The 26,726-nt window shown below is 52.8% G+C and overlaps 1 protein-coding gene across 3 annotated transcripts in view; it reads right to left on the reverse strand.

The window, feature by feature from the left end:
* PLCG2 (phospholipase C gamma 2) overlaps positions 1-26,450 on the reverse strand; it is a 169,947-nt gene extending 143,497 nt beyond the window's left edge. Inside the window, exons 1-2 of one of the 3 annotated variants that reach the window (XM_021093743.1) lie at positions 26,335-26,450; positions 20,454-20,691 (exon numbers count right to left, since the gene is read on the reverse strand). In XM_021093743.1, the coding sequence (XP_020949402.1) occupies positions 20,454-20,646 (193 nt within the window). In that variant the 5' untranslated portion in view covers positions 20,647-20,691; positions 26,335-26,450. Of the gene's footprint in view, positions 1-20,453; positions 20,692-22,596; positions 23,234-26,334 lie in introns of those variants that run through there. The other 2 variants (XM_021093744.1, XM_021093745.1) reach the window with 2 other exon arrangements.

Below are 26,726 nucleotides of genomic sequence, written 5' to 3' on the forward strand. Positions count from 1 at the left end.
CCATTTTATGGATGCAGACCCTGACGCGGGGGGAGTCACACACACAGAGAAGCAGAGCCATGAGTCACATCTTGGCTTGCCCAGCCCCATCGCTGCTCTCAGAGTGTTGGTGACCCTGGAGCAGCCCATCAACCCCTCCAGGTCACCCCAGCCTGTGCACGCGCACGGCCCTCTGGGACACAGGTCAGACGTGGCCTTGAGCCACAAAACTCAGCCATGAGGGCCAGAAAGGCCACAGGTAGATCAGTTTGGCTGCTGTTTCCTGGGCTCCTATCAGGGACAAAACCTCCTGTGGCCCCGCAAAGAAAGTGATCGAACCTATCTTCATTTTCATTATAAATGCGGTCCTGCGGCAACTCAACCCACGTTTTTCTCTCCCCCAAACCATCACAGCCATAAAATTAAAGGCCATGTTTATTTCAGTTAGAACACAACAGTGCCCTGCCCTTGATCGCTAAGTAGCTATATGATCGACTAGTGGGAGGAACGATTCAGCAATGATGAAAAAGGCAAAGAGGTGGCCAGTTTGTAGGTGGCCTCTCTCACTGACCAGCCTTCAAGAGCCACAGCCAAGATGTGTTCTCCTGACCTCACTTTCCAAAAAGCTTTCACGACCTTGCAGTAGAAGAGGCTAATTCTTTTATTTCTTCTTCTTCTTTTTAGGGCTGCACCTGCGGCATATGGAAGTTCCCATGCAAGGGGTCCAATCAGAACTGCAGCTGCCTACCTACACCGCAGCCACAGCAACACCAGATCTGAGCCACATCTGCGACCTACACCATAGCTCACAGCAACGGCAGATCCTTGACCCACTGAGCGAGGCCAGGGATCAAACTCACATCCTCAGGGATACTAGTTGGGTTCTTAACCTGCTAAGCCACGATGGAAACTCCAGAAAAGGCTAATTCTAAAGACACAGACCTTCCTCCCACTCAAACCAGAGGCCTGCTACCTCCTGGGACTGTGGGAAGAGCAGGCAGAAGGTTCTGGAAAGCCAGATCTCAGGTCAAGTTTCACCCTGAGATTTCCAACAGGTGGCTTTGGCGGCGGGAGACGCTCAAGCCCAGGGAAGATGCCTGACACACGCTCCCACGCATCCTCTGGCCTCTGAAGACCCTGTTCTTCTAGAATTCACATCACTGGCCCAAAAGGGGGCCCGTAACAAAGCTAGTCTTATCCCCAGGGTGATGTGTGCAGTCGATTCTCATCCTTCGCAGCAGCTACACGCTGTACAGTCACCGCAACAGTGATGTGGCAAATACTGATCCACTGTCCACCGGGGGAAACACAGGCTTAGGTTCCCGTGAGCCTCTGGTCATAACATTTTTTTCCCCCTGGCCTCAGCCATGGCATGCAGAAGTTCCCAGGCCAGGAACTGAACCCGAGTCAGAGCAGTAAGCAGAGCCACAGCCGTGACAACGCCAGAGCCTTAACCCGCTGCACCACCAGAAAACGCCCAGTCCTAACCTCTTCCTCAACAGATCAACACAGAGCCTTGATTTATGTGTGTTTAAAGACACCTTACTTAACATACACCGTCAATTCCTCAACACTGAACACACAGCCAGCAGCACTGCAACGCACGCCTGGGCAAAGCTTCTGTAACACCTATTAATCTTCCCATACGGAGCATCACAGCCTTCCTGCACTTCAAGGCAGCCCTTGGGGGCATTTTTAAACAACAAAATCACAAAAGTGTCAAAGACTTGTCACGCAATAGTCAGTTACAGTGTGAAGGCTGCAACAAGCATGCAGCCAGCTGGGAATGGACACACGGGGCGACGCAAACATTCACAGCTCCGCGCACGCCCACCGAAGACTGCAGAAGCCACGAGGATTGGTGTAGGGATGACACGTAAGTGTTCCCTAGGAAGTGAATTTGGAAACATGGAATCCACGAGAGGGGAAGCGTATAGATGCTGAGGGAACCAAATTGCTTGTGGGGCTGCTGGGCTGGGGCTGCTCACAGCCAGGCCGCCTGCTCTATGGAGACGCCCGTCTCTGAAAGGACAGAACAAGGACACACTGCAAAGACCAGCCTGAAGATGAGCAAAGGATGATAGAGGCAATTTCTAGTCTGCTCCCCCGGGCCCTGGCTCCTTGGATCCGGTGAATTACAGGGCATTCTTCTCAGCCACATGTTCTAGTAAACTGCTTTTGCTTGAGATGGTCCAACGCCCACAGCCCAAAGATGCCAACTTATGCACTGGGCATTGGTCACTAAGCATCAGACACACTCTCTAGAATCAGGACAGAGGTGACAGAGAAGACTAGCCAACTGGCAGCCAGAGGAGAAAGGCACATGTATGCGCGTGCGCACACACACGCTCTCCGCTCTGCCAGCTGATCAGTGCCACCTGGGACACAAGCCTTGCCCAGAGGGTTCTACAGACGACTGAATAATTCGCAGAAGCAAAGCTGGAACTGGACACTCAGGGCCCAGGGATCACTGCCACACCTCAATCTAGGACAGCTGCCGCGTCGATGGCAAAGCCAGCAGACAGACATAATTCTACACTTTCATTCTCTGTGGGAAGTTAAAGCCACCAGAGCCCATGAAGCAAGACACAGATGTGCCAGCTGTTCTCTCAGCTGCCACAGAGAGAACACCTTGCCACTCGGGGGGGAAGGAAAAGAATGGGGATGACAAAAGAAGGGGGTGATGGAAAGAGAGGGAACTGCATTGTCTGATACAGCAACTACTGGCCGGATATGGCTAATGAGCACTCAAAATTGAACTGGTCTAAACTGAGTTCCCTGGTGGCTCAGTGGGCTAAGGACCTGTCATTGCCACTGCTGTGGCACAGGTTTTATCTCTGGCCTAGAAATTTCCACATGCCACTGGTGTCCTGTAGATATAAAACACACATTGGATTTTGAAGACTCAAACCAAAAACAAGAATGTAAAAATCTCAATAATTACATTGTGTTCACGTTGAAAAAATATTTTGGCAGTACTGAGTTACATAAAACATATTATTAATTTCACCTCTTACTTTTTAACATACAGGGACTAGAACATTTGAACCGTGGCCTTGGTGGCTCACATCCCATTTCTCTTGGACAGGGCTGGTCTAAAAGCAGCACAGTACGGCTACAGCAGAGTGGAGAGGAGAGTGGGTGGCCAGTGTGCTGGGATGGGGGGAAAGAGCAAGTGAGGTCTTTGTTCAGATCTTTTTGCCCATTCTTTTGTTCCTTTCTAGAGCTGCACCTGCGGCATGTGGAAGTCCCCAAGCTAGGGGTCAGATCAGAGCTGCAGCTGCCGGCCTACACCACAGCCACAGCAACACCAGATCTGAGCCACATCTTGACTTAGCCGTGTCTTGTGGCAACACCAAATCCTTAACTCACAAGTGAGGCCAGGGATTGAACCCACATCCTCATGGATACTAGTCAGGATCTTAACCTGCTGAGCCACAATGGGAACTAATCTTTTGCCCAGTTGTTTTTTTTGTTTTGTTTTGTTTTTGTCTCTCGAGGGCCACACCCACGGCATATGGATGTTCCCAGGCTAGGGGTCAAATTGGAGCTATAGCCACCAGCCTACACTATCGCCACAGCAATGTGGGATCCAAGCCACATCTTTGACCTATACCACAGCTCACGGCAATGCCGGATCCTTAACCCACTGAGCAAGGCCAGGGATCGAACCCACATCCTCATGGATTATAGTCGGGTTCGTTAACCACTGAGCCATGACAGGAATGCCTTTTGCCCAGTTTTCAAGTGAGGTGTTCATTTCTTTATTGTTGAGTTTCAGGACTTCTTTATATATTTGGGGCACAAGTCCTTTATTTGCCATGCATGCAGCAAACATTTTCTCCCCATCAGTAGCTCTTCTTCTCAATCTCTTAACCTAATGTTTTTTTATTGCACATGGTGAATGGGGAGATCTGGTCTGATACAGTTCCTCTGAAAAGCTTGGTAACCTTAGGCAAGTCACCCAGACTCACTTAACTCTCCAGTAAAAGGGCCCAACTCAGAGGCTTACTGTGACGACTGGAGCCCACACACGAATATCCACACACGTGATCACACGGATACCTGTGCGCTTGCTGTGCCCAGTATGATGCAGGACTCACGGCACGTGCTCGAGACATGCCGTCATTACTATGCCTTCAAGGCGTTCCTGCCCCAGTGCCCCGCGCCCCAATTCCATGTACCTCAATTCCCCTTAGGGGGTGGCTGGCAGCCAAATGGCAGGCAGAAGAGCTCCAGCAGACACTTAGGAAGTGAGGTGGCATTTCCAAGGCTCTGTGAAAAGGTTCACTCAGTATGGGCACCCTGGGGCCCAGGCGTTAAATCTCAAAGTAATGGAAAATCTGTGCCCCCCTCACCCACGGCATCCAGGTGAACTGGAGCATTTACTAAGGAAACTAAGATGAGCTACCACCTTCAAAAAAGTATCCTTTGGAAGCTACTAGAACACTGTAAATCAACTATACCCCAATCAATTTAAAAAAAAAAAAAAATGATCCTTTACTCCCGCCACAGCAAAAGAAATGGTTCTAATGTATGGTTTTAGACTCAGGCCAGGAAGAGCCTCCCCGGCTACGGAGGGTCAGTGTTCACGGGTTCCACACAACCCTTTACAGCCTTTCTTCATTCGTTTGCCCCGTGTAAGCACCCAGATGGCAATGCCAGGCCCCAGGAAAGTGAAAGGAATATTGAATGCTGCCCCCAGAGAGCCAGGGCTGGATGGGAAAACAGTGCAACCATGAAAAAGCACACTGCATAATGAGTGCCCTTTAAAAAGGAACACTGAGCCATCAGGGAGATGCACATCAGAACCCCAATGAGGAGTTCCCGTCGTGGCGCAGTGGTTAACGAATCTGACTAGGAACCATGAGGTCGCGGGTTCGATCCCTGCCCTTGCTCAGTGGGTTAACGATCCGGCGTTGCCGTGAGCTGTGGTGTAGGTTGCAGACGCGGCTCGGATCCCACGTTGCTGTGGCTCTGGCGTAGGCCGGCGGCTACAGCTCTGATTCAACCCCTAGCCTGGGAACCTCCATATGCCGCGGGAGCGGCCCAAAGAAATAGCAAAAAGACACCAAAAAAAAAAAAAAAGAACCCCAATGAGGTATGACTTCACCCCCATGGGACAGAGATCATCATAAGACAGTGACAAGCGCTGGGGAGGCAGTAGACAAACTGGACCCCTAAGACACTGCTGGCGGGAGGTAAAATGGTGCAGCCACTCTGGAAAACAGCCTGGCATGTCCCCAAACAATCAAACACAGAACTACATGGGACCTGGCAATTCCACTCTTAGAGAATGAAAATGCAATCGCAAAGAAACTTGCACATAAAGCTTCACAGCAGCATTCTCCATGACAGCCAAAAAGGAGAAACAACCCAAATGCCCATCAAGGGATGAGTAAACAAAATATGCTCTGTCCTTACAATGGAATATTATGCAGCCCTAAAAGGGAGTGAAGTACTGATTCATGCTACAAGGTGGATGAACCCGGATATTACACTAAATGAAAGAAATCAGGTGCAAAAGGGTAACATGTTGTATGACTCCATTTAGATGCAACGTGCAGACTAGGCCAAAGGCCAATCTATACACACAGAAAGCACTTCCTCCCCAAAAATGGACAGAAAGAAAGAAAACTGGCAGCTCATAGTGGAAGCTATCCACTCACCAGCACACACTTATCAAGCATTTACTGGTGGCTCTGGTGCCAGAAGCCAGAAGTACAGAGACCAAAACACCCCCACCTCAAGGACCTAGAGTCAAGTGTTTTCATTCCAGCAGCCCCCCAGTTTTGGAACCAACTTCAAAATGGAAGGGCATCTGGAACCTTGTTCTTTTTTTTCTTTTTTACTTTCTTTTGGGGTGGGGCGCACCCCCAGCATATGGAGGTTCCCAGGCTAGTGGTGAATCGGAGCTGTAGCCGCCAACCTACACCAGAGTCATAGCAACGCCAGATCCGAGCCACATCTTCAACCTATGCCACAGCTCACGGCAACACCAGATCCGTAACCCACTGAGCGCGGCCAGGGATCGAACCTACAACCTCACGGTTCCTAGTCGGATTCATTTCCACTGCACCACAATGGGAACTCCAGAAGCCTCATTCTTGAGAACAGGAAATGACACCGACATCCCAAGAAGAGAGAGCTTGCTCTGCTGGTAAAACGCATGAGCTGAGCAGTCAGAGTAACTGGAACTAAACCCCAGCTGTCAGCCCTGGAAAGTTCTCGGCTTCCCTCAACATCCAGTTTCTCTTATCAGCTTTCACAGGGTTGGTGTGAGGGCTCATGAGCCGCCTCGGTGCCTCCGTTTTCCACCACCATCCCAACTGGTCCTACTGATGCCACGGCGAGACCCACAGCCGTCGGCCAACGGGGCAGTCAAGCTGCTGGCTCTGTAGCCTGGGACAGAGTAAATGCAAAGCAGAGAAGGGAGCACAACTGACACTCAGGACACCCTTCGTCTGCTGATGAAGTTCACATCTGTGGGAGGCGTGAGAGCCCACGGAGGTCGAGACGCGGGCGAGAGTGGCGGGAGGTGGCCATGCACGTGAGCGCAGCTTTCCTGGGGACAACGGAACCCTGGGCCCAGAGCCCATGGCACAGCCTTTCCTTCCTCCCAGAAATTGTTTTTCTTTTTTCTTTTTCTTTTTTTTCTTTGGCTGCACTCCTGGCATATGGAAGTTCCCAGGCCAGGGATCCAATCCAACCTACGCTACAGCCCCAGCAGTGACAATACTGGATCCTCAACCTGCCATGCCACAGTGGGAACTCCCCTCCTAGAATTCTCTTAGATGTTTACCTTGGGGAAATTACCAGGGATGTGACCTCAAGTTAGCCATGAAAATGTTCCCAGGACCAATGTATTTGACAGAGCAAAATAACACGATATCCAAGAACAGAATATCGGCGGATACATAAAAATTTAGAAATAAGGTAGAAAACTATAGTCATTTAAAACAAAATGGGAGGAGTTACCATTGTGGTGCAGCGGAAACAAATCCAACCAGGAACCATGAGGTTTCAGGTTCAATCCCTGACATCGCTCAGTGGGTTAAGGATCCGGTGCTGCCGTGAGCTGTGGTGTAGGTCGCAGATGCGGCTCGGATCCAGCATTGCCACGGCTGTGGCGTAGGCCAGCGGCTGTAGCTCCAACCCCTAGCCTGGGAACATCCATATGCTGTGGGTCTGGCCCTAAAAAGCAGAAAATAATAATAATAATAATAAATAAAAATAATACTAAAATAAAACGGGAGTTCTCTCGTGGTGCAGCAGATCAAGGATCCAGCATTGTCACTGCAGCAGCTTGCATCGCTGCTGTGGCTCAGGTTTCATCCCTGGCCTGGGCACTTCCATGTGCTGCAGGCATGGGAAAAAAAAGTGGCATCCACCGGGGATGCAAAGATGCTCCCAACTGGAAACAACCTAAATACCCATAAACAAAAGGACAGGGGAGTCTATCAAGGTGCACTCAGAGTGAAACGGCTAGGGACAGTTCAAATGAAGCCACTGACACTCTGTGGATACCTCACAAATGATACGATGTATTGATTATACATTGTATACACTTGTTGAAATTTCTGAAATACATGTACAAAATGTTCATGGGAATGACAATTATCAAAGATGATGCTGGTTTCTCTAGGGAAGGATACACACAAGGACTTAACTGTAATACTTTACCTCTTAAAATCAAAAAAGATCCAAAATCGGTGGGAAAGGTGTATTCATCTCCTTTTGTTGCGGCAACAAGTTCCCACAAACCTAGGGCCTTAGGACAGCACCGTTTATTATCTTACAGTTCTGGAGGTCAGAAGGCAAATATGGGTCTCGCTGGGGTAGAATCATGGTGTCAGTGGCGCCCTTCCTTCTGGGGACTCTCGCAGAGAATCCGTTTCCTTGATTTTTCCAGCTTCCGAGGCTGCCTGCATCCCGAGCCTCGTGGACCCCTCTGACCTTCAAAGCCACTGATCTCATCACTCTGACCTCCTCCCTCCCTCCTTCACTCACAGGACCCCTGCGATGACACCCAGCCCGCCCCTGATGACACCCAGGCCCCCCTGATAATCCAGAAAGTCTCCTCAAGATCCTCAGCTTAATCACATCTGAAAGGAACCTTTTACCACACAGGATAACACAGTCACAAGTTCTGAGGATTAGGATGTGGATATCTGGGGGGGGGTTCTTTATTCTGCCTACTACGGACTATATAGAAATAGTAATAATAACAATAAAAACAGCAGCAGCAGCTCTTACTGAGTGCTCCGGAATCCTTGTGAGGTCCCATCTCCCAGGGTGCTACATAGTCCATTCTCCGAATCCTCACGGGAACTCGCTCAGGAAGATGCTATTATCATCCCAAGTTACAGATGGAAAATGAGAAGCTAAAACAACCCGTCCCTGATGTAAAAAGTACAACCACTATGGAAAACAGCACGGGGCGCCTCGAAAACTAAATATAGAATGGCCAGGGTTCCCGTTGTGGTGCAGCGGAAACGAATCCGACTAGGAACCACGAGGTTTGATCCCCGGCCTCGCTCAGTGGGTTAAGGATCCGGCATTGCCGTGAGCTGTGGTGTGGGTCGCAGAGGAGGCTCAGATCTGATATTGCCGTCGCTGTGTCCGCTTAGACTCCTAGCCTGGGAACCTCCACGTGCCACAATCCCACTCCTGGGTATGTATCCAGACAAAACTCTTAATTCAAAATGATACATGTGGGAGTTTCCGTCATGGCTCAGTGGTTAACAAATCCGACTAGGAACCATGAGGTTGCAGGTTCGATCCCTGGCCTCGCTCAGTGGGTGAAGGATCCAGCGTTGCCATGAGCTGTGGTGTAGGCTGCAGACGCGGCTTGGATCCCACATTGCTAGGCTGGCAGCAACAGCTTCAATTAGACCCCTAGCCTGGGAACCTCCATGTGCCATGGGAGCAGCCCTAGAAATAGGCAAAAACACCAAAAAAAAAAAAAAAAAAAAAAAAAAGATACCTGTGCCCCATGTTTATCACAGCACTATTCACAATTGCCAAGGCATGAAACAACCTAAATGTTCATCAGCAGAGGAATGGGTAAAGAAGACGTGGCATATATACACAACGGACTACTACTCAGCCATAAAAAAGGACAAAATAATGCCATGTGCAACAACATGGATCCAACTAGAGATTCTCATACTAAGTGAAGTCAGAAAGAGAAGGACAAATACCATTTGGTAACACTTATGTGGGGAATCTAAAATATGGCACAAATGAACATATCTACAAGACAGACTCACAGACATGGAGAACAGACTTGATGTTACCAAGGGGGAGGGGGGAGGGAGGGGGATGGACTGGGAGTTTGGGGTTGGTAGATGCAAACTATTAAGTTTAGACTGGGTAAGCAATGAGGTCCTGCTGCACAGCACAGGGAACAATCTCCTGGGGTAGATGATGATGGAAAATAATATTTTTAAAAGAATATATATATATATGGCTGAGTCACTTTGTTATACAGCAGAAATTGGCAGAAAATTGTACATCAATTGGAACTTTTTTTTAAAGGGAGAAATTTTTAAATTAAAATGAAATAACTTGTCCCTGATCATAAGGGACTATAAGAGGCAGAGCCAAGACCTGAAGCCGGGCGGTAAGACCCTCGAGGACGTGCCCTGGAACACACGGGTGTTTGTCATCTTCCCACACCGATCACAACATGCAAAGTAACTCATAAGAAGAAGGTGGTCACAAGACAGCACAAAATGAAAAAGGCCTATTACTAAAGAATATTATAAAAGAACTACATTTCATAAAAAGTTTGTGTCTTTCCAAAAAAAAATTATGAAGCAAAAAAAAGTTCCCATTTCAGCTCAGTGGGTTACAAATCTGTATTTCCCGTGAGGATGCAGGTTTGATACCTGGCCCACTCAGAGGGTTAAGGATCCAGTGTTGCTGTGAGCTGCGGAGCAGGTCACAAACTCAGACCTGCGGTGGCTGTGGTGTAGACCAGCAGCTACAGCTCCGATTCAACCCCTAGCCTGGGAACCTCCATATGCCACGGGTGCAGCCCTAAAAAGTTTTTTTAAAAAGTCTGGAAGGGTGACACCAAGCGTGAACACACATCCCTCTGGGTGGTGGGAAGGTTGTGATCCTCAAAGGTTCAAGTTAAAAATGTTTCTATGAATGGATACATGTTACCTCTTCAGAGAAAAGGAAAAAAAGAGCCCTTTTAATGTGTGGAAATAAAACAAGGGCCGAGGAGCCGCTCAGGACTGTCTTCCACATGAAATCGGTGTGATTTCACCTGCGCCACCTCGAAGCAGGCCCTTTTCCCTCCCCTGGTCCTTCCCCAGCCAGCCCGCTGCTCCCACCAGCAGAGGATGGCAGCAGAGGCTGGCAGCAGGCCTGGCGAGGTGGCCAAGTGAGATCCAATCACAGAGGATGAAGCAGGAGGAACCCAGCATCCTGCCCTAAGCCCTTGACGGCGCCGTGCGGATGGACTCCAGTTTCTATTCGCCAGGTCAGTATGTTCCCACACTTTCTTTCTCCGAAGAGAGTCCTTCACTTTGCCCCCAAAACTTGTGGCTTCGGGCACACCTTATGCAAGATGAAAGCGTCTTAGAGCTTACACCTGCTGTGCCGGGAGCATGGGAAAGGCCCTCCGGCTCTAAACCAGCATCATCACTGACTCTGGTGACAAAAACTTCACCACTGCTCTATGGACACCTAGCCCCCAGCCCAGGCCCCCCCAGCCTCAAAGAAGGACAAAGGCAAGGGGCTGGGCTGCCCAGGCTCAAACCCAAGGGACCTGAACCCCGTAGGACCCCTACCTACGAGGGTCAGGAGGGGGCAGCCTCCACCTGGGTGGGCTGGGCCCCGGCCCCGTCCTGTGTCCCTGTCACACACAAAGGCAGCATGGACAATGTTATCTCGGCACGAGCCTACAGGGTAGCCCATTTGTCACCCATCACACAGAGGTGGAAACGGAGGCACAAAGAGGCTGGGCGGGGGGCCCAAGATCGTGCAGCCGGTAAGCACCAGGCCCAGGTTGGAGGCATCCTGTGTGGTGACAGAAGTTGTCACAGATGCCCTGTCTTAACCCCAGACACTGCCATCGTGGGGACAGAGAGGAGGCCAGAGGCTGAGAGGACAGCCGGGTCCCTCCCCCGATCCCTGTGCTGCCCCGTCACCAAGACGCACCTGTGTGAGTCAGGCACCAGCCAGGCGCTGGGGGTGCCTTCCTGGTGAGCAGAGCCGAGGGGTCCCTGCCTCCTGGAGCTTACAACCTACAGTGACAGCCTCCGAGGGCCTGGCTCCAGCATTAGACAAGCCCGGGGGGCAGGATTTTGGGCTCCAACTCCAAGGGGTACAGTACCTAGATCTCTTCCAGGATCAAACAAGCCCTGTCACTTTGCCAGTCTGCTACACGGAAAGGCAGGCTGACATCTAAGATGGGCTGGGGCGGGGGCACTGTTTTCCTTCCTAAAGGAGGAACCAGGGCATGCCTTTTAGCAGCCCCTGCCCGAGGCAGACATGCATAAGAGATGCAACCCACGTCCACGCTCACCCGCGGTTCAGGAACCTCTGATTACACGGAGGAGGAACCCCGACTTCCCAGGCCGTGGCGCTCATGCGCCAGTCGCCTGGCTTCTCAGATCCGATGGGTCCACACCCCAGCTGTCTCCCTCCCCTTCTCTCCTCCTCAGCCGGACGGAGTCCTGGCCTGGGACACCTAGATCCCCAAAGGCCAGACCAAAAGAGACCCCATCCACACCCGCAGCCATGGGAGCAGAGAAACCGCTCCACAACCAACCAGACACGCTCGGGGTCCTCCAAAGGGGAGGCTCGGCTACTCAGAGCAGGGAATCCAAGAGGTGGAGGTGACGGGAACGGAGCGTGGGTCAGGCCAGCACGCGCAAGCCTTAGGGGGCGCGTCCCTGCCTTTCTACGTGACTGACCTTTAGGAGCCCATCTGATGGTCCTAAAGACCCTGCGAGGTGGGTACGACTGTGCTCCCCATGTTACAGCTGAGGGAACAGAGGCGTCAAGAGGTAAGTCTCTTGCCCAAGGTCACACAGCGAGGAAGCCACAGAGTCAGGATTCAAACCCAAGCAGGCTTTCGCCAGTCCGCAGGCTGAACCAGAGCACAACACGGCCTTACGCCCGCTGAACTGAGACCAATGTGGCCAGGAAAGAAGCTGACACACAAATAAAGTAAGGGCTCTTAAATTCCTTCATGAGCAACTGCACTTGTCCGTAATACCTGTGGCCCCAGGAGTCCATCCACTGTCAGGCTCACCCATGGCCCTCAGGCCCCTTTTAAAAAGGAACGTGGAGAAATTGTACCACAACTAACCAGACACACTCAGGGTCCTCCAAAGGGGAGGCTGTGACGCAGTGGAAATGAATCCAACTACCAGCCATGAGGTTGTGGGTTTGATCCCTGGCCTTGCTCAGTGGGTTAAGGATCTGGCATTGCCATGAGCTGTGGTGTAGGTCGCAGACGTGGCTCAGATCTGATGCGGCTGTGGCTGTGGCCAGCAGCTGTAGCTCCGATTGGACCCCTAGCCAGGGGAACCTCCATATACCACAGGCACAGCCCTAAAAAGCATAAAAAAAAAAAAAAAAAAAAAAAAAAAAAAAAAAAAAAGGATGTAGGATGTATTAGCAGCTAGGGCTGCTGTAACAAATAGCCTCAACTGGGTGCCTTCAACAATAGAAATGCATTGTCTCACAGCTCTGGAGGCTGAGGTCCAAGATCAAGGTGTTGCAGGGTTGGTTCTTTCTGCAGCTGTGAGAAGAGGAGGTTCCCTGATTCCGTTCCCGCTTCCGACGGTGCCAGCAAACCTGAATGTTCCCCGACAGACAGAGGCATCACTCACCACTCCGACCTCTGAGTCCATCATGCACAGCCTTCTCCCTGTGTGTTTGTTCCCTCTTCTTATAAAGACACTACCTGCAGGGATTAGGGGCCCGTTTGTGCCAAGGTGACTTCACCTTAACAATTACATGTGCAATGATCCTATTTCCAAATAAAGTCACATTCTGAGGACCTGGGGATGAGGGCTTCAACATACGAGTTTGGGAGACACAATTCAACCCGTAACAGGGACCCACCTCTGCCCAGACGCCCTGAAGAAGCCAGATCATGTTCTCTGTCAGGAGACCCACCTAAACCCCCCTCCACTCCCAAGGTGACTCAATGACACTGATCGCAAAGGCAGCCAATACCCCTGCACTGGCTCAAAAGACCTGGCCAATGAGAGGCCTCTCTTGGGCTTCCATCCTTGGGACACTAGGAAACCAATGCCTTTTGTCAATGGAGCTACACAGAGTCAAGGTGGGGAGCTTTGCTGGGGAGGGTCTAGTTTGGGCTACAAGGAAAAGGAAGGGTGGGAGTTCCCACTGGGGCTCAGCAGTTACAAACCCAACTAGTAGCCATGAGGACGCAGGTTCAATCCTTGGCCTTACTCAGTGGGTTAAGGATCCAGGGTTGCCATGACCGTGAGCTGTGGTGTAGGTCGCAGACACAGCTCAAGTCCCATGTTGCTGTGGCTGAGGCATAGGCCGGCAGCTACAGCTCTGTTTCGACCCCTAGCCTGGGAACCTCCATATGCCATGGGTGCGGCCCTAAAAAGACAAAAAAAAGGAAAGAAAGAGAAAGAAAAGAGAAAAGAAAACCTGGGGGGCCAAAGAGGCCCATCTCTGGAGAGATGCCACCACCAGTGGCTCTCGTCTCAGACGGGATGAGACAGTCCTCAGCGCCACCATCTCTCCTCCAGGAGGCCCAGTGCTAAGGCTGTTCCCTTGCCCCAATTCCTACAGGAACTCCTAACTCCCTACAGTCACCCCATTAGAGCTCTGCGGGGCTCCTACCTTCACCTCCGCATCCTCCGAAATTAGGGGCCCTGGGGGGTGCCCGCCAAGCCCACTTCCCATGCTCCCTGGCACACCATTGGGCCACATTCCCAGCATCCTTCGCAGCCAGTCACATGCCGAGTTCTGGTCAGTGGAAGGTGGAAGGTTCCAGGCCTCGCCCATAAATCCTCCTAAGCCAGCCTCCACTCCTCCTCTTCCCCCCATGCTGGCTGGACACGGAGGATCCTGCAGTGGCTTCAGATGCCTGAGGGTACAGCGGTGCCACCAGAGAGAAGAGCCCCCGCCCGCAGTCCTCCCGGATCACGGCTGCAGTGAGGACCCGAGCATCCCATCGAGAAAGCACTTGGCGCTGCAGCTGGTCGACTGCAGCTCAAACGGAAACTTTACCGCTGTGCCGTCTGCCCGGAACGCTCTCCCCCTACAGCTTCCCATGGCTCCCTCATCACCTTCCAAGTCTCAGCTCCAGAGTCACCTCCACAGAGAGGCATCCTTGACCTCCTAAAATAGTGCTCTTCACTGGTTACGCTGTCACGGGCCCCGCGTCCCTCACCATCCAAGATGACTAAATGGTCTGGCTTTTTCTGTCTTTCCTCTGGGCACCTGCACGGCCCTGTTCACCACGCGCCTCCTTCCCCCGACATCTCAGCCACAGGCAGAGCCTGTCCTCCGGAGGCACGAATCAGGAGCGGGGAGCCTTCCCTCCCATTACAGCAAAGCGTGAAGGAAGCGGTCATTCTTGGGTCCCCAGCAGGGTGCTTCTCTGTCCCATACAGACTCAAACATCTCTGGGATCAAGCAAGAGGAAAAAGCACCACAGGGCAGAAGATTTGAGATTCTGAAGGCAGACTGAACGAGTGCAAACTGTAGTTCTGCCCCCTCCTGGCACTGTCACCTCGGGCATGTCACCTAGTCTCCCTAGGACTTAGTTTCCTTGTAAATAAAGTGGGGGGAATTCCTGCTTCACTGGGAGGATTGAAAGAGTGGTTCCACGCAGGAACTTACACAGGGACTAGCACACAGACACACACAGAAGTCTCTCACTGCCATCCACGCCATCAGCACCACCATCACCATCACCAGCACCACCGTCACCACCATCGCCAGCACCATCACCATCAGCACCACCAGCACCATCACCATCGCCAGCACCACCACCATCAGCACCACCAGCACCATCATCACCACCAGCACCACCATCACCATCAGCACCACTGTCACCACCATCGCCAGCACCACCATCACCACCAGCACCACCATCACCATCAGCACCACTGTCACACCATCGCCAGCACCACCACCATCACCAGCATCAGCACCATCAGCACCACCAGCACCATCAGCACCACCACCATCACCAGCATCAGCACCATCAGCACCACCAGCACCATCAGCACCACCACCATCATCAGGTATTAGAACTTATATCAGGGAAACAGAACAGGCCTTATTTTTGAGAAGCCCTCACTCATGAGCAGCCACAACTTACCAAAAAAAAAAAAAAAATCAAATGGAGCAAAGGTGTGTAAGCAAGAGTGAAGGCTTGAGGATAAAAGCCCGTTCAGTCAAGATGGACGTGGTCCAAGCCCTCAAAGGCAGCGCATCACAGAGCAGCCCCATCCTGACCCCAGCAACAGGTCGCCCTCCCAAATGGACAAGATTCAAGAGGACCCGCAAAGTTCAACCCAGAAAGGCCCCTGAGCAGGCGCCTTTCTAGCTGGAGCCCCTGGAAGGAAAGAAAAGTGACAGAGGCAGCACCTCCCGACCCCCAGAGCCTCTCAGGGCCGCCCCTGCAGGAAGGACTCCAGGGCACCTGTCCATCAGCCCTGGAAAGCAAAGGACAGAGAGGGGCAGCCAAGAGGTGGGCGGCTGCCTGAAGTTCATCTTCTTTATCAGAAGCAAGGCCTTAGGACTCCCGCCCATTAAAATAAGTACATTTTATATACATACAAAATATGTACATGCAGAAAGTACATCAAGTCTATGTGATGCTCACTCTTACTGATAAGAACTATTATCATCTCACTTGACCAAGAAGGAAAGTGAGGCACAGAGAGGTCAAGCAATGTGCCTCAGATCACACAGCACCATGGAGGTGGCACAGCAAGGATTGGAGCCTCAAGCCTGGATCCAGAGCCCAGGTGTGGCCTGGTCACCTGGCTCCAAGGTGGCCACTGTCAACTCCTTCCCGCCCTGGACATGCATGCCACGTCCTCTCCAAGAGGAGAGTCCCATTCTTTGAGCCTGGGCTGGCGCAGGTGACTTTCTGGACTTCTCAGGCTAAGTCATAAGAAGCCCTGCAGCTTCTGCAGGCCACTCTCAGAACACGCACCCTGGAGGGACATCAGGCACCGTGTAAGAAGTCCGACTACCCTAGGACCACCAAGCGGTAGGTGCTCAGCCAGCATTTCCACTGAGCACAGGCTTCCAGCCATTGCGACCATGGCACCAGAGGTTGGAAGCAAGATTCTGGAACATTTCAGACCAGGTGACATGCCAGTTGAGTACCACCTCTGTCTAGGCCACAAAGAGCAGAAGAATCACCCTGCTGAGCCCTGCCCAACAATCAACTCGGGTGCAGACAATAGCACCTCCTGACCCCCCTATCAGGGCAGCTGTCCTCCTAGTCACCGGGCAAGCCCCTCTATCAACTCTCCACTCACGTGGCTTCTCTGCTACACGGTCTCCCTGGATCCCTGAGACCCCCCCCCCATTCAGATGGACAGGCCTTCCTCCCTCATCCGGTACCCAGCACAGACCTGCATGTTGGTACCTGGCACACAATCCCGCTGCTGCACCTGTCCCCCTCCAGGGCAGGGACTGCATCCCTCCTCCTCTCCTTCAGCAGAATCTAGCTCCCAATACGAAGGCAAATATGGGCTGAACACATGAAATAGCTCTTCTCATGACAGGGGCCAAAGAGAAGCCCTCGGGTACCAGGGACATGGTCCTAAGCAAAGCAAACCCATGACTTTGGACCAGGGGTTCTCCTCCCTGACATGGGTGATATTTCACATTGGATCACTGGTGGGGGGAGTAGGGGAGTGGCCTGTGCTTTGAAAGATGTTTAGCAGCACCCTTGGCCTCAACCCACCAGATGCCAGAAGCAACCCCCACCCCAAATAATCACAACTAACACTGGATGCAGGCACTGCCAAATGCCCGACGGGGTGCCGATGGGATTGCCCAGCTGAGAACCATTCACTGCTTTGGACAATGAGACCCACGGGTATCTACCTTCACCACAGCCTGCACGGTGGGCAGGGGGGAGGTGACACAGTGGTCACAGGCCACTTGCCCATCACCCCAGAACCACACATCCGTGATCCGTCCTGCCTGTCCGCCCTTGCACACCTCATGGTAACCCGCAGCCTCCTGCCAACGAGAACCCCCAAAGCAACACTACAGCTGGGAGCCCCCCCAGGACACCAACACGACACCAGGAGGCGGGAAACACCGCGCTGAGAGTCCCCATCGCGGCCCCGAAGGGCTGTTCTAAGTGGTTTCTAGGCTCTTTATCGGTTTTCAGTCACTTTGCAAATAGCATCAACACAGCCGCCTGCCACAGGCCTGCCAGCGCCTGTTCAAGAATGACAACAGGGTCACGCCAACCCTCTTCTGAAAACCCTCCCGTGGATCCCTACTGCTCTCAATAAAAAGACCCAACACCTAGGCTGCCCCAGACAAGCTGGACACCACCCATCAGCAACAACGATGCGAAAAACAAACCAGGGCCCCTCCCACGGGTCCTGGGCTCACCCTGTGCTACACACCGTGTTCGGCCCTCCGACGGATCGACTCATTTACTCATTCCCTGTGGGAGGACACCAATATGATTCCCACTCTACAGAAAGAGATTAGATCTCAGGACACGGATGGAACGTGCATGCAGTCCCATAGCAAAGCTCATCAAACGGCGCCCAAAATCAAGCTCCAGGCCTGAACCTAATCAAACGATGCAGGCTCCCCGACGACTGGGGACTAATTTAATTACCACTCCATCTCCAGTACCCAGAGTAGCACCTGTCAGAGGAGGCATTCAAATACAGATGGAAGGATGCAGGGAAGAAGGGACGGAGGGAGGGAGGGAAGGGGGGATTCACGGGAGGAAGGAGGGGTGCAGTGATGGAAGAATGGATGGATGGAAGGAAGGATGGACTGATGGAGAGAGCTTCTGGAGCAGTACCCACCAAACCTGGCTAGCTCCCAGCATCACCTGGGAGCATGTTAAAATACTGGATCCCAATCCCTCTAGCGAATAATAGTCATCCCCCAAGGAGAAGGAAGAATTGCTTTTAGTTAATGAGTGGGAACTAGAGGGTGTGGATGGCAGGAGCCAAAATCCTGTCTCCTGTCCATCACAACTTTTAGGAGAAAGTTCTAGTAGCCTGTGCCTTAAATGCTCCCCAGGGGTGCACTGGCTTGATGCAGGATCTCTGTTCCCACACCAGGGACTGAACCTGGACCACAGCGATGAAAGCGCCAAGTCCTAACCACTAGACCATAGGGAACTCCCCTGCCAGGTGTCTCTGATGTTCAGCCAGGCTTGGGACCCACAGGCCAAGAAGAGAAGGGACCAGTCATCCACCCTCAGTCATTCATTATAGGTGCATGTTCCACCCCCCGGCAGGCCCCCACCCCCGCCGCCGCCGCCGCCGCAGCTGCAACAGGTTCCTGGGCCGCCTGGGAGCTCGAGTGTGGCCAATGCAAACAAAAATGGGAGGGAAGCGGGCTGCCTCCACACGGGGGCACTTTCAAGGCAGGGCTCCTGGCTCTATGCCATCCGAGACATGCTCGTCTCCAAAGCCAGGAGAAAGCTTTCAGAAAGCTGCTGAATCTCACTCGAGATAAAAGAGGCCCCCTGTGAATGGCCCAGTTGAGAACCCCACGGCAGCGTGGACGAGGGGGTGGGCCTCCGTGGGGTGTGGTCAAACTGTCCTTCAAAGTCAAAATACCCTGCACCCTTGAACTCAGAAGTAACCCATAGAGGAAGTTATCTTTCAGATAAACCCAATACGTGTGCATAAAAAAAAAAAACACTGCAAGGATAACCTTCGCACACAGCTGCTGGGAACGTGAAATGGTGCGGCCACTCGGAAAACAGTCTGGCAGCTCCTCCAGCGGTTCCACACAGGTCACCGGACTGACCTAAGAGCAATTACACTCGCTGGCCTACACCCAAGAGAGGTGGAAACGTACAGCCAGATAAAAAAATCGTCCATGAAAGCTCAGAGCAGCATGATTCCTAACAGCCAAAAAGCATCCATCGACAAATGAATGGATAAAGAAATTGTGGAATATATAATGGTATATGGAGCCACCTAAAGGAAGGAAAGTGCTGAGACACACCCCAACGGGGGTGAACCTTAAAAACACTGAATAAACGAAGCCGGTCCCAAAAGGGCACCCATGAGAGGACCCACTTCAAGGGAATGTCTAGAACAGGGAATCCAGAGAGACACAGAGGAGATCACTGGTTGCTCAGGGCAGGGACGGGGATGAGAAACAGAGGGTGACGGGCCCAGGGTTCCTTTGGGAGGCAATGCACCTGCCTGTGAATATAATCCACTGTTCATCTGAACTGGGTGAATGGTAGCATACGCGAATTCTCTCTCAATAAAGCTGTCACCACAAAAAAAAAAAAAAAAGAATGCACGTCTAGTGGCTGCAGCTAATTCCAAAAGATGGGAAGAACCCAAAAGGTCCATCTCCAGGGGTTCAATAGTTACACTGTCACCAGAACGCCAAGAGGCCACGAAAGAATAAGATGCCTCACCATGATGCTAAGAAACCACTTCTGACGTCACTGTTACATTCAAAGACGTCATCAAAGTGCAGAAGGCCATGGAGTAGGCACCCATTTGTGTGACAAACACAACACACATGCAGCATAAGCACAAACTACTTCTGGAAGACTAAGGAACTTGGTGATGAGCTTGCCCAGCGAGCACAGGGTGGGGCTGGGGAAGAAGGACACTCATTTATGAATTGTTTGATTTTTCCCCCAGGGGACATTTTAATTTCTCACTTAAAAAGTAGTCAATAAAAAATTCACAGTAAAAGCACTGAACACTGCGGAAGTCTCCTAGTCTCCTGACTCTTATAAACAGTCGTAGGAGCTTTAGGAACTGGGGCCAACTGCCCAACCTGAGGGAGATGGGAAAAGATGCCGCCACTGGACCAGAGCTTCAATGGAGAGCCACAGACAACATTCAGTGATGTGCTCTACCGACATGAAGCTCCAGGGCAGGCCTCTCGCTTTTCTGCTGGCAGTAAAACTCAACAAAGCATTTGGCTGCCAGGCTATGAGCATCCACAGGCTCAGGCCAGTCGGCCCTCAAGAGGGCAGACGCCTTGACCATCAACGGCAACGAAAGGGTCCCTGATGCTGTCAGACAGGAAGCCCGGATGCCACTTCCACGTTGGCCCACGCGGGCCTGGTCCTTCACCAGGGCTTTCTGGCTGAACTTCCTGCACCTGCTCCAAACTCCATCAGCCACCCAGACAAAGTGGTCTCACTCTCACTTTCCGAAGAAGCCATCAAGCCCACAGCACCCGCCGGGACAAGCAAAGGCTGGAGGTGGAGAAGGGGCCCGGCCACCCTGCCACTCGCAGGTACTCACGGAAGCCCTCGATCTTGTCCGCCGTCTTGCTCCAGGCCACCTGCCGCGTCTCCATGATCACCTGGACGGTCCTCCGCTCCGGGGTGGACTTGCGGAAGCTGAAAACGGTCATGACCGTGCCCAGCTCCAGGGCCCTCTTGATCTGACTCTTCTCGTACTCGGGGAGGGCGTCCACGCTGATCATGGCGCTCATGGTCGGCCGCCCCGGGGGCAGGCGAGGGATGCGCTAACTCGGAGGCTGCAGGGGCAGAACAAAGGCGGGCACCGGTTTCAGGTCACCAAGCAGGACTGGGTTAGCAGGGCTTGGCCTTTCAAAAGCCAAAAGCCTGCCTCATGCCCATCGGGATGAGTTTGGCGAGAAGGTTCTAGAGGCAGGGACTGGCGGGCCGCTCAGAGAGCAGGACACACAGAGGTTTAAATGGAAGGGGAGGTGGGGGAGGAGGCCTTGACCTCACTGACCCAACCGTTATCCCGGCTTTGAATAACCAAATCACCCCAGCCTGGCCGCCACCTCCTCCCTCCCCAGGCTTGTTAGATTTGAATAGCCAAAGCAGCCCAGCCTGGCTCCCGCCCCTGCCTGCAACACCAGCCTCCTCATCGCATCCTGCCTCGAGACTTCTATCCATCCCTTTACCTCCTGAGCGAAGTCGGGAACAGGAGAAAAACCTTGAGAATGTGTCTGGGGAAACTTGTGCATTGAAATGGGGCACAAAGGGCAGAAAACAAGGGCCCAGGAGCCTCGTGGTCAATCGTGGTGTGGGTTCCTGGAGGCTGTGTGGCCCTGGGCAGGCTGCGTGACCTCTCTGAGCCCCAGTTTCATCCTTTCTAAAAGGGCAGTGTCAGCACAGTTAGGAAGCCACAGGTGAAGCACCTGGCGGGCAGCTCAGCCTCCAGGAGGTGTTCTTGGTCCCCTCCCCTCCCCCTCCCCCACAGGTGACGTTTCCCAGGGAGGATCTGGGTCCCAAACCTCTGGGCCTTCCTTGCATGGCTTCTCTCACACCTGCCTCCGATCCACAAACAAAGGCAGAATCCAACCAGTCTCACCGCTTCACTGGTTCCTCCCAGGACCATCCACTTGGGGCCATTCTAATGGCCCTGCTCCCACCCAGCCCCTGCAGGCAGCTCTGAGACCCAGAGCCGGGAGGATGCTTAAGGTGCACTTTGCTATACACCTGCAACTAACACAGCATTGTAAGTCACCTATACTCTAATACAATTTGCTTTTTAAATAATAATAAAATTAAAAAACCATTTTTTTAGGTTCCTAGGCTAGGGGTCGAATTGAAGCTGCAGCTGCTGGCCTACACCACAGCCACAGCTATGCAGGATCCAAGCTGCATCTGCAATTTACACTACAGTTTACGGCAAGACTGGATCCTTAGCCCCCTAAGCGAGGCCAGAGATCGAACGAGCATCCTCATGGATGTTAGTAGGGGTTCCTTCCCGCTGAGCCATGACGGCAATTCCCAAAAAATTTTTTTAAAAAGAACATGAGTGGAGGAGTTCCTGTCGTGGCTCAGTGGTTAACAAATCAGACTAGGAACCATGAGGTTGTGGGTTCGATCCCTGGCCTGCTCAGAGGGTTAAGGATCTGGCGTTGCTGTGAGCTGTGATGTAGGTCGCAGATGTGGCTCAGATCCCGCGTCGCTGTGGCTCTGGTGTAGGCCGGCGGCTACAGCTCCAATTGGACCCCTAGCCTGGGAACCTCCATGTGTCGCAGAAGTGGCCTTAAAATGGCAAAAAAAAAAAAAAAAAAAAAAAAAAAAAGAACATGAGTGGAAACCCTGTTGCTCCCTAAGCCCCTGAGCTGCACACCACTCCCTCCAGCCTGCCTCCTACACGTCCCAAGACTCACTGCCCATCACTCGGAGGGGACCTGACAGCAGGTCTGCAGATGCAGCTGTTACCCAAGTCACTTACATATCCAGGACCACAATTCTGCCTTTGTGAAGGGGGAGATAAGAGATGAAAGAACCTCCAAAGGTTCTTATAAGGATTAAGCCAGATGATATATATATCAGTCGTTAATACAAAGATACAAAGCCAGTGCTCTTTAGCTTCAGCTCCCTGCAACTGTCACCATTCCTGTATCCTTCTTAACTCCTCCCTCCTCCAAATCCCTTTAGGCCCCCACAGTCCTTACCCTGTGGATGTCCAGCCAGGGCTGTCTGTGCCTCCAGACTGGTTCTGCCTCCCCACAGCCTCGTTGGCCGAGGTGCTCGAAATCAGCGCCTCAGGTCGTATAATGGGGCTAAAAATACCACCCTCCAGGGGTTCTGGAAGGACGAGACTCCCCGCAGCCACAACACAGGCATGGCCCCCAGCGGCTAGCTGAGCCTCTGGCAGTATTGACCAGCACCTGGTCAAGGCATTAATCAAGGGTCAACTCAGTCCTGGTGCAGAGCTGGGGGCTTTATGCAAATGAGGGGGTGGGGCAAGAGGCCCAGGCACTGTCCTTTGCCCCCTCCCGGCTCAACCTCACACCCATAGCCGAAGGCATCTCTGCAGGTGCACTGATAGCTGAGATAAAGTCGTAAATTACACCCACTCTCCGCCCATCTGGAAACAGACCAGTCAGTTTAGCGATTCCCAGGTAGGGTACGCTTAGGAGCAGAGCCTCGGGAGCAGCGGGAAGGGGCCCCCAACTTAGTCTGGGGAGAGGCTGGGAATTCTAAGTGCTCAGGAGAAGCTTCTCGGGGAAGAGGGAATCTGAGTCCAATCTTTAATAAAGGTGAAGCAGGAGGGAACAGTGTTCTAGTCAGAGCAACAGGCTTAAGCAAGGCCCAGCAGCGCAATTAACAGGGTGTGCCGGGAACTCCGCCTGACCTGAGCCTCCGCCTCACCGCCCTCTGATCCAGATCAGGGGATGAACAAGGTGCCTGTGGCCACTCTCATCCTGGAAAACCAGCTGTTGATTGACCCTCCCCAGGTGCCTGCACCTGCCATAGCTGGCTGGCTTCATTTACCTCAATGAGAAATGTCAGAGGTGAAAACTCAAGTGCGGGGAGGTGAATTCCCGTGATCAACGTCACGCAGACACAGGGCAACCCCAGCATCATAACCCTGGTCTGAATCCCCTGCCCTGGCTCCTTCGGCTGCTGCCTCTGGAATTCAGAATCCGGGGGCAGAATCTGGCCAGACAGTAACTAACTTGGCAGAGAGGTCAAAGGACTTGTCCAAGGTCACAGAGCTGTGAAGTGTCAGTACCAGGATTTGCACCTGGTCCCAGCTCCGCAGCTCTTCACACAAGGACTGCCCCCAGCCATGCACCTCTTAAGTTCCCTGCTTTCAGGTCTCAAGGTCCCTGTGCAGCAGGGCACAAATAGGAAACACGCACCGCCTCACAACACCACCTATTAAACCAGCCAAAAGGGAAACATTAGGGTCCTCAGTTCTTCCTGACTCTGGGAGGGCCTTGGACTTAAACCTCCCGGGATTCTGGTTACTTCCCGATCAGAAGTCCAGGGGCTTGGCTCAACCATAAACGTCAAGTCTCTCAGTCCCCTCCCCGACAACTGGGACGACATCCTCGTGATCACGAGTCTTTGGTCCCAACCACCCAAATCCACCAGCTCCCAACTCAGGCTTCCAGAGTTGAATGCTTCGGCAACTAAGGCAAGGCGTTCTCCAAGGCCTTGACCCCAGGGGAAGGCACTAGCCAATTTCCATTTTGCTTCTGCTTTCAAAAAAAAAAAAAAAAAGCCTTGAAATCCCTTTTTTGTTCCTGTTTCTCATCCTCCGTGGGTAACTTTATAAAATGACTTATGGTAATAAATATAAGCATGGCTGAGATTTAATAAGATTCCACTTTTCACGTCCTTGGAAATAAACTGAGATAACAAGCACCCAGAACCAGGAAGCAGGGGGATTCTTCTCTTGAACGCTCTCCCCAAATGTTAGAGCAGTACAGCGCAGCAGGTAAAATCCCACCCAACCCTTCTGGTACATGTCAACAGGGCTCCACCTCTGAGAGGCAACCACCCCTCCTACAGCACAAGGGATGTTACTACTGCGACGTACACAGACTCACACGAGCCCTGTAGCAATGGGACACTGCATATTTTCACCAGAGGAATCAGGCAGAGTCAGCCACGGCAGGTAGGAATGTGCATTAGTTGGCCTTTTTTTTTTTTTTTAGAGCAAGTTCTGAGCATCTAATAAAATGTAAAACATGCATATGCTTTGATCCATCATAAGTGCAGAAACATGCACAAAAATGTTCACAGAAACATCATTTGTAATAGAAAGGAAAAAGAAACAGGAAACAAATCAACTGCTCATGAATGGGGGGGGGTCCCCTAAAACGATGGCACTCGCACATTAAGAAGGCTCAGTAGCTATTGCAAAGAATGACTAAGATTTATAAAGAATCTGATCTGCAAAAATTCGTGCAGCAGATGAAAACAGTTACAAACGCCTAAGTACAAATGTAACATAATTACATTTTTGAAAAGGCTGTCTGCTTATAAATCTAGAAGTGGTTACTTTTGGAGGGTGGGAGAGGGTAAAAGGGCTGCCCTGAGGTTTGAGGGATTTAAGTGATAACATAATGGATAAGATTCTCTGTGTTGCTCTTACTCTTTTCTACATGAAAACTGTTTTCAAAAGTTTTCTCCCCAACTCCATCCAGCCGAAGGGCTATCTATGTATGGGGGTCCTATCTGCCTCTGCCAAAGGAGTTTCGGGCTCCAGGTCCAAAGGTGGGAGGGAAGGCTGCAGCATCATTAGGCAATTTCAACGTCAATGAAACCTGCAGTGAGCACTGTCCAGAACACACGTGGCAAACACACACCTGTGTAACAGAGGTAAGGGTTTGGGGCTGCCGGGGATCCCTGCAAGGCTGCAGCTCAGGATAATGGCCCAAGCACCCACGTTAGGGCCCTTACCCAGAGGGTCAAGGACTTGCAGGTAAGCCCCAATTCTCCACACAGCCCTGGAATGTAGGCCTAGGTATCCCCAGCATCAGTATCCAGTGGAAGAAACTGAGGCTCAGAGATTTTTCAACTTGCCCAAGGCCACACAGCTGGAACTGAAATTCGAATTAAGTGGACTGACAAGACTACCTGTTTCCCATGTGCAGCGTCAACCCCCTCCGTATTTTTTAATTCTAGTTCAAGGTCCGGGTGCTAAACGCGCCCTTTCTAGGCCCCCTCTGGAATCCAGGCGCCAACCCCCCAGCCAAATGGGACACATCTTTCCCCCGCATTCTTCGGCCATGGAGGTAACGACCTCTTCGGGATTCCAAAACAGAACCAGCAAAACGCAAAGACCCACACCTACACATCTGCATACAATTGTGGGCTGGGAGAAGGAATCAGGAATCCTCCGAAAACTCTTCTCTATCCCAAGGCGAAGGGCTTGAGCCTTCGTGGTATCGCTTGCCACCCACCCAGCCGCAACCACCTGTGTGTAATACGGGGAAGTGCCAGGGGCCGGCCTGCCTCCTGGATTCAAAAGCCCTGGGCACAGAGGCGACCAGGAAACACGTCCGACCCCACGCTGAAGCCCGCGGCCCCGGGAGCCTAGAACGCCGACGCCGACGCCAGCGCTCGCGCACGACCCCCGACCGCAAGCCGCGCCGCTTCCTCCGGGTTCCCATTCAAAGCTAGGTCTCTGCAGGGCACCGACCGACCAAGTGACGCCGGCCCCAAGTGAGGAAGTGGCCGGCGACAGAGCCTTGGACCTCTGTCCTCACCGCCCCGGACCCGGGCACAGCGGGCGGGGGCCCCGAACGGCGCGCCCCACCCCTGCCCGCGCCCGCTGCGCCCTGGCGCAAGTCCTCCGGTGGACGCCGCTACCCCCCACCCCCGGCCCCGCGCTGGTCCCGCAGACGCCGGTCCCCGGGCGCCCGCGTGCGCTCCCTCCCGATCGGACCACTCACCTGGCCACACCCCCTCTGCCGGTCCCGGCTCCGGGGTCCCGCGCGCAGCCGCCCGCCGTCCGGGCTCGGGGCACTCCCTGGCGCGCACGCCCTCCGACGCCGGCGCTGCTACTTCTGCTTCGGCCGCGGCCGCGCGCCACGTGACTCCTCCAGGGCCGCCCCCCGCGCCCTGGCCCGCCCCACCCCCGGCCCCGAGGCGGGCCCAGGCTGGCCCGCCGCTCGGAGCATCCCCGGCGCCGCGTCCTCCGGGCCGAGGAAGAAACTCAGGCAGCTGGAGGAGATGGACCTGACCCCCACGTCACCTGCAAGGTGCAGAGAAAACTTGCAGACAGCCTAGCATTCACGGAGCGCCTACTGCATACACGTGTTTTACAGGCATGTAGTAGACTCCC

This window comes from Sus scrofa, chromosome 6, assembly GCF_000003025.6.
Source record: "Sus scrofa isolate TJ Tabasco breed Duroc chromosome 6, Sscrofa11.1, whole genome shotgun sequence".
In the NCBI taxonomy this organism is placed as follows: domain Eukaryota; kingdom Metazoa; phylum Chordata; class Mammalia; order Artiodactyla; family Suidae; genus Sus; species Sus scrofa.